The 8506-nt window shown below is 41.6% G+C and overlaps 1 protein-coding gene across 10 annotated transcripts in view; it reads right to left on the bottom strand.

Annotated features, from left to right (window-relative positions):
• FGGY (FGGY carbohydrate kinase domain containing) overlaps positions 1–8506 on the bottom strand; it is a 351678-nt gene that overhangs the window by 9751 nt on the left and 333421 nt on the right. For 7 of the 10 annotated variants that reach the window (XM_067535446.1, XM_067535439.1, XM_067535447.1 and 4 more), the window contains 2 exons: positions 1511–1572; positions 135–369 (listed from right to left, as the gene is read on the bottom strand). In XM_067535446.1, the coding sequence (XP_067391547.1) occupies positions 288–369; positions 1511–1572 (144 nt within the window). In that variant the 3' untranslated portion in view covers positions 135–287. Of the gene's footprint in view, positions 1–134; positions 370–1510; positions 1573–8506 lie in introns of those variants that run through there. The other 3 variants (XR_010917523.1, XR_010917522.1, XM_067535443.1) reach the window with 1 other exon arrangement.

Raw genomic sequence — 8506 nt, 5'->3', positions numbered from 1 at the left:
TTTCCAGCTCATGGTCGCTACCTGAATGTTCGCACTGGTGTACTCACGTCTGGGTTTTTTTTAACTGGAGTCAGTGGTCATCTATAGTTCAATGGCATGCAGTAGCTTGAAGGATCACTCAGTGCAGCAGCATGTAGTGAACGTATTAGATTTTTTTAATTAAGATTAGAAAGTACAATTTTGTTCTAAATTGAATGACACAACGAGATGAAATTACTATGAACTTTCATTTGTAAACCTCTGGAAAATCTGTGAATCCTGTGGTTCCCAGATTACGTGACTGTTGATTATACCCCTTGCATGATGGTTTTATACTCTCTCTGATGTTCAACAAGTTTCAAGAACACTTCATACTTCTTGTCATAAAATCTGTGTAAAAAATTAAATTCAACACATTTAAAGCTTTAAGGAGGTTTAAATACTTTGTAGTATGCATGTTTACTCTATCCAGGGAAGCACCAGAAGTGGCTTTGACTCAGTTATAAATGACAAGTTTTAGTGGCATGTGTTTTGCTGTGTTTTGATTAGACCCCAAGGGTCTAATCCTTTTAAAACATGACTAATGCCTCCCTTACATTTAGTCAAATCCTCCCTGCTCTTTGTGCTGTCTCATGCTAAGAGATACTGGTTACTCCTTGTTCTCCAGCTGCCAACAAAGAAGAGAAAAGAAGGATTTTCATCCTACAAGCCATACAACCTGGAAAAAACTAAAGCAGTTGCTGCATCGCATACAATAATTTATAGTTCCTCTCTAGCAGAAAAATGTTCTGCTCCCTCTGATTGAAAGTTCTTAAAATTTTGATTTTGTGCTGCATTTTACCACCAAGCAGCAACAGAGGGGAATAAACTTATTTCGCTTGCTCAGTGGGATGAAAAATCAAGCTATCAGTCTACTTGTAGATCTCCCAACAGGCCTGCAGGTGGAGCTCACACTCTTCAGCCACACATTCATCTTGGGCTCTACAGAACCTCTGGCCAGTTTAAGGCTACTGCTACCACAGTTCTCGTTTAACTGGAACACAGCGATAAGGTTTAGGCATTTTTACTCAGTGGAATAGCTCAGCGTTTTGATGGTATGGTGCCTCAGAAATAAATAGTTGGAATGCAGCAGTTCCAGTATAACATATAAAGCACTATAATGCAGGGCCTTAACTAATTCAGCACCTCGGAAATGTGAGCGTCCTTGTCTTTCATTGGAAGACAGTTGTAGTATATGGATATTATACAGTTAGTTCGTTAACCAGGGGTAAAATTTTCAAAAGCACCTCAGTGACTTAGAAGCCTGCATCACTTCTGAAAATGGGGTGTAGGCTCCTAAATCATTTAGGCACTTTTGAAAATGTTATCCCATGTCTTTTCACACTGTTTGTGACATTTCCCTGCTAACATCCACTGTAAATAGGGACGCAGACATGACTGCACTCAAATAGGGCTACAAGCAGATGGACATTTACTTTGGTTGAAGTGGTTTCTTCACTCTCTTAAATGGATACTTAAAAATTATGATTACCTTTTATCTCTGTGGTTTGGTTGCACAATTTTCCCGATTTTTCCCATTCTCTCCATGGCCTCCTGTTAAAAGATAAATACAAGCTGGAAATGCCTGCTTTAATTTAACATACTTTTTAACAAGAACGTAGTGTTTAAAAAAAACCAACCAATCAGAACATTACTAATGTATTTTGTTTCAGATTAACAGACCAGATGTTTTAAAATATGTTCAATCTCATTATATAGCAGTCATGAGAACAAAGTACTATGGACCCTTCAATAAGGGAAAAATCTGTTCCTTTTTCTTATTAAGAATCTGGAGAAGAGTGGACTATCTTTTATTATTTATGCTAATTAGAGGAAATGTTACACACATCCTCGTGGAGCTGACTCCTTTAATAAAGTGATATTTTACAAGAGATCTCTTAATCCCTTTTCTGAAGTAATGATTCCCTGAACTGAGGCAGACCAAAGTGTGTTCCAGAAGCCAAATGTAACTCATGAAGTTCTGCAATGTAGCTCACAGCTGCCCTCATCTTCTAGGACTCGTGCAGCGCTCCATCCTGACCTGCTTAAGGTCAAAGCAAAGTCAGCTTTGGAGACAGACCCCTGCGTTCCTGAAAAAGGACCCTCTTGGGCAGTCATGCTGCAATCAATAGGACTCCTATAGGAGTCACGATCGCTTTGTAGTAGTGGGTACTTATTTTGGGGGACTCACATGCATAGTCCCATTGGAGTTGGTTGGATTCATCATCTCATGACCGAGGGAAACAAAAATGGCAGGGGCCGTACTATTTCATAGCACAGCATTAGAGCAACACCCGCAGACGGTTCAGTGTTACAGAGCCAAAAAATCATACTGATCTAACCAGAACATTGCAGGCTTTTTGGTTTCCCAAACAGGAGCCTAGATCTGCCCTGGTATTAGTGCCTGCAGTACAGCGCTCAGAGGGCCAGGTGTCCTAGTGGTTAATGTGCCCAGTTTCCAGTCTCACAAGCAGAAGGGGGTAGTGATGTCTGGCCCCCACCGCTAGGCTGGAGGCATCACAATCTTGGTCCAGTTCGGGGCCTTGCTCTCAACCAGGTGTGGAAGTGGGTCATGGCTCAGGGCCCTTTCGGGGAGCCATACCGACAGAGTCCTCCACGCCAAAACTATTAGCCTGCCTCACTACTACTTATATTCCCCTTCAGCTTGGGGCACAGTCCCAACAGTTCTCAAAGGGGGGTTGGAGAAGGCACTGCCTGGGGGCCATACCGGCCCTGTGGTCCCATCTCAGGCTCAGTCTTCTGACTGGCTTCCAGGAGCAGGGCCTGTCTTTCTTCCAACCGGTACACCTCTCCCTCTCACCTGGGCATCTGAGCTTCTTTTAACCTGCTCATCCAGCTGGGGCATGCTCACCAGGCCTGAAGGGGCAGGCCACTGGGCCCAGTATTGTCCTTTAACCTCTTCAGGCCCAGGGTGGCCTCCCATCACAGTGCCCCAACCACAACATTGAACAAATACTGGAATAAAACCAGAGGATAGTCAGTCTTTGGAATCTGCCACTGCAGGAAGCTAGCTAGTCAAATACTGTGGCTAGATTTTACAAAGTGCCGGATGGCTGTGTGGTCAATAATATTTGTACTAATAAGAGCTGCACTTAGCACTTTCCATCTGAGGATCTCCAAGCTCTTTACAAGGTGGGTAAGTAATGATTTCATCGATGCAGAATGGATGTAGAGAGGTTTAAATCACTTGCTTGAGGTCGTACAGCAAGTTATTGGTGGAATCAAGGACAGATCCCAGCTTTCCTGATTCTTAGTTTCCTGTTTTAACCATTTATTCTAAATAAAACTAATCAGCTCTTACATGTCAGGGGCTAAGTAAGGATCACCTGTAAGGCCAGCAGGTAATTTTTTTCCCCCTATGCACACCAATGTGCATCTGGGTAGGTGTATTATGCATGGAATGGGATGGGACAGGTGGACCAGAAGGGTAGTGATGGCATATTGGCCACTGCCTGTCTTGCTGAGCCTGTGTTTTAATCTGGTATGCTCTATAGTATCTTTTGTTATTGTATCAATAAATACTTTTACATATTGCCAATCCAAATGCACATGCTGAAAATAGTTAAGCATACTTTTTACTTGGTGATCCCTCAGAGTTCAAGGTTAATTGTCTTCCATAAAATGATAGCCAGTTATCACTGGTGGATCTGCAGGTGGCTAATGAGACAGATCCGGGATTCATAGATCTTGTCACAACTGGGGCAGACATTTTCCAATGGAAGAGGCAGATCTGGATTGTTGAGTCAGGCTATGGTGCACACATTCCTCCTTTCCTGTTTCTCCATTTCCTGTTGTCTCTCTCTAATCTCAAAATACTGGGATCTTGTCCACAAGGTCCTTTTCCATTTTGGTCGGTTGAAGGCTTGGGTTTCCCAGGAGTTTATGTCAATATTTCACTTCTTCATGTTGGCTTTGAGGGTATCTTTAAAGAGCTTATTTTGCCCGCCCCTCGTCTGTTGGCCATGGCTCATTTGTGAGAACATGACCTGCTTCAGAAGTCAATTTTCTGGCATTCGAAGAGCACTTCCTTTACCTGAGCAGCTATCTGTTGCAGAAAGCGAACAGTGATGAGGAAATTCAACAGCACCTTCAATGCACCAGAGCAGCTTTCGGACGTGTAAGAAAACGTGTCTTCGAAGATCATAACGTCAAGAATCAAACCAAGCTTCTTGTGTACCAGGCCGTTGTTATCCTGCACTGTTGTATGGTGCTGAAACCTAGGTCTCTCTCACTCTCTTGTGAGCATACATATGAATAAGCATTTTGACAATTGTCAGGTCCACCAGGAAACACTGGGTGTACTCCTGACTCTGCTTAAGTCAATCACAAAACTCCCAGTGATTTCAATGGAGTCAGGATTTCACCCCAAGTGTTTTTGATCATATCGACTTAGGCCCATCACTGAGTTTACATATGCGATTAGATTATTACATATGCATCTAGATTATGTAGATATTACACTAATTGAATTCCTAAAGAACACCTCAGAGGTGCCATTTCTAGAGAGATAATGCATTCTCTTCCCATAGACACATGAGGGTTCAGAAACCACTATACACCAGCTGGCTATGATCCTTTCGCCAAAGGAAAGTTTGATATCCTTTTTGATAAAAACTGCCTCCAGGTTTTATGTAAAAAAGGGCTACTTCCCCCTTATTTTCTGTTCTATAATAAGTGATATTAACTCAACCATTGCTTGGGATTACATAGTCTATAAATTACAAACTCCATCAGTTAACTACCAAGGCTGTGTGGAATTTATAGTCTGTATTTGAAATGAACGAACAGCGAGAAGAAACTAAAAGAAAATTTCCTGTTATAATTTATATTTTCCCCCTTAAAATAGCCTCTCTGCTGTAAGTAGAAATACACGACCGTGAAAAAGTACAGTGATTACAAATTTTGTATCGATCTGGTTTGTATTATTCTAAAGCTTTGCATTTCTCGCTATTTGATTTGCATCCACAATTCAATTGCAGGTCAATACAGCACCTGGCAAAGGAGGCTGCATGCTTGAAAACCCAGCCCCAAAAGAGAAAAGCACAAGCAATCAAGTCGGTGGAGTGACACTAGTCCAGAATTTTCCCCAAGGCTGCTCTTACAGCTATCCTATGACAAATAAGCACTAGGGAAATGGAGGCATCGGAGTGAAGGAATGAGTAGCACCATTCATTTTAGTTTCCTGGTCTTGTGTATTTGGGTCACAAATATTACACACACACACACACACGGCCCAGTTCTCTGAGCTGCTATGGCCCTTTAGTATTAAAAAAACCCAAACCAAACCATGGATTGCTCCTCTGGAAATGGTTCAGGCTTTAGCGATAAATATGTCTGCATTTTTAAGCTGTTGTTCACCTCGTTGGGGAGCTTTTCTAGTTTGTTGGGGATACACCATAGCAGATTAACTGGGGTTTTTAAAACTTTGTACTGAGGTACATCACTGCCCACCACCTTCCTTTACCGAGTGTTGTTTGTTTGGGCCCAGACCCTGTCTGAGGACCCCCTGGTGTGGCTCTCTGGTGTTTGAAATGGGACTCGGCACTGAGGCTCGGGCAGGCCCGGGGCAGGATGGAGCTTTACACTATAAGCACTTTGCAGCAGGCATATGTTTTCCCACATGTCTGTAGAGCACCCAGGCACACTCTGAGGGAACACGGGCTCCGTCCAGCTCTCACTGAAGTCAGTGGGAGTCTTTCCATTGACTTCAGTATGAGCTGGGTTGACCCTGTGTGGGTAAGTAACTAATACTAATGTGCACCCTATAGTAGGATAAGCACCCTAAAGCTCCAGTCCTTCTCCAAAGTTTGATGTGCTCCCATTTCCCGCAAAGCTGAGTTTCTCTTTCCCTTCCCATGACTTCCCCCGTTTTTAAATCTGGCAGTCTCAGCCCGAGGAGTGCTGTCAGCTTCTCTGCTGCTTCCTGAGCACAAATGGATTTAAACTGAGTGTGCAATGTAGTGTGGCTGTACGGTCTCTTTGGGTGTGTATAGGGAGGGTGCCACCATTATCATGGGAGTCAGAGAGCAAGATGGGGTAGGTTGTCCCGATCGAAACCTGAAATCAGGTTCTGGCTGCAGCTTAGTTTTCTGAACTGATTCACCCATCCCCTACAATACATTTCTAATGTTTCCAAAAACACAGAGGAAGCTAGCACCAGAGCTCTTTCTCCCCAGTCAAGCAAATACCTTTGTATTTTTAAATACATCGGAGTCACATTAATCAATATTTAGGCCTGTAATGATCTATAGTGTGAACTGATCATAGCTATGATGACCACATAGCAAAGAGAGTTAAAAAAAATAAACGGGTAGTCAGCAATTTTCAAATAACAATTCACACATTTTAAGGTGCTCAAAAATATCCCAAGTGATTAACTTACTATATTATATTCTATTTTATTTTATTTTTTCACATTTCAATAATTTTTTTGTTTAAAGTCAGATGGCCATTGTTAATTTGATCAAAAACTTTACTCCCAGAAGACATGTTATTCAGCAATTTTGGAAAAAAGAAAGAACAAAACACTGAAAATATGAATTTATAATGAAAACAGAAACAAAGGAAGATTAGAATTGCTCTACTGAATTAGATCAAATGGTCAATCCAGTCCAGTATCCTGTCTCCATCACAGTCTTAAATATAGCAAAATCATAATACTGCTGTTCAGAAATAGTTTATTTGAGGTTTACGTCCAAATCCATAATGCCAGTCACCAAGAATTGTGTGCTCTTAATTTGAATGATGATATAACTTCTTTGTTTGCCAGTCTAGACTGCACAATGAATACAGTGATTTAAACACAATGAATTCTCTCTTAAAACAAAATAGTTTGTAAAATTGCTTTTTAATCATTTCTCTCTTTCCAGAAAAGCTACACTATAAATAACCCATGAAAGTTCACATTTGATCATCATTTCTAAAGGCTGGGCAAGAGGCATGTGAAGGGTTTATGCATAAAAAAATAGAGGCACTGTGGAGCATAAATAAAAGAATGCATTCATGATTACTAACCTTTTGTTATAGTGTCAAAGCTGAGAGAGATACAAGGCAGTAAACACCCTGCTTACCAATGAGAGATTTAGCAGAATGGGGATACCCACTTCTGTATGTGGGTAAGAGATAAAAAAGGACCAGTAAACACAATTCTCTAAAGACCAGAAATGTTTCATAGGCAGACACGGAACTACAATGATTTGCTGCTATAAGAGAAATAATGTCAGTAATGCCCATTTGTATTCAGAGGTCTAAAATGTATTTATACTATTTCTAGAGCAAACTCATTCTGTAATGACTAATAATTGAGCTGAATTTCTTTTTTAAGCATGGCCCATGGGCAGGGTTATAAATTTAAGACTACATACTGCCCTCAATACATGATCTCCCAATAATGTCAGTGGGATGTTTGCTGGGTGCATGGAACCAGTCTTCTTCCAAATTGTTATATCTAAGTGATGAACTATTGAACCTGTACAGGGACCTGAAAAACTACAGGCAGAGCAGAATTGTCCGTTGGTCCGAGAGCACCAATTTCCGGAGAAAACACTATTTTAATACAATATATAAAACATGAAGCAAATTCTAACATCTACCCCTCTACAACTGGAAGGAAAGAGAAAAAACAAGGCACTAACACACATCGGGTAACATTTTAAAAAGTACCTAAGTGAGTTAGGAACTAAGTCTAAATTTTCAAAAGTGACTTATCGTAAGTTTATACTGTGATAAAAGACCTGCCGATCTGGTTCAGCTGACTCAGGCCAGCCCCGGGTGTTTTACTGCAGTGTAGACATACCCTTAGGCACTGAGGATCCACAGAGGGATTTAAATGGACTTTAAATGCCTAAGTCCAAAATTTAAAACCCTGGCTTAGCTGCTGCCTCACCTGGTAGGCACCTAAGTTCCCATAGTAATTCCCATTCACTAGTAAAGTCCCCTATGTTTCTACCACTGGGCATGTGCAAAGCCACGTAACTTCTGATGCTACCAACCTGCTCAGAGCATATGCACCACCAACAAGATCCACAAATGTGGCATTCTCCAGCCTATCTTGCCTGCGGGACCAGATCAGACTCAGCATAAAACAAGAGTGGTGGGTTGGCTCCCTTATACCTCACAGTCCAGTGGTTAGAGCACTCAGCCAGGATGTGGGATACAGCAGAGCAGGGACTGGAACATGGGTCTCCATAGAATCATAAGAAAATCCATAATGGGTCTCTGACAGTTGCCTGTACTAGAGCTTCAGGGAGAGTGTACAGAACAGGGCAGGATCTACCCGTCTTCTGGCAATCAGAGGTTTAGGTCACCTCGAGAATGGGGTTGCATCTGTGATCATGTTGGCTAAAAGCCATTGATGGACCTATCCTCCATGAACTTATCTAGCTCTTTTTTGTATCCAGTTATAATTTTAATTTAATGTAATTATAATTTAATGAGTTCCACTGGTTGACTGTGGCTGTGAGAATAA

This window comes from Emydura macquarii, unplaced genomic scaffold (genome assembly GCF_026122565.2).
Source record: "Emydura macquarii macquarii isolate MOO-44397 ecotype Brisbane River unplaced genomic scaffold, CSIRO-AGI_Emac_v2 contig_3506, whole genome shotgun sequence".
NCBI classification, from domain to species: Eukaryota; Metazoa; Chordata; order Testudines; family Chelidae; genus Emydura; species Emydura macquarii.
The sequence above is the reverse complement of the archived record's forward strand: the minus strand, read 5'-3'. Positions and strand labels throughout refer to the sequence as shown.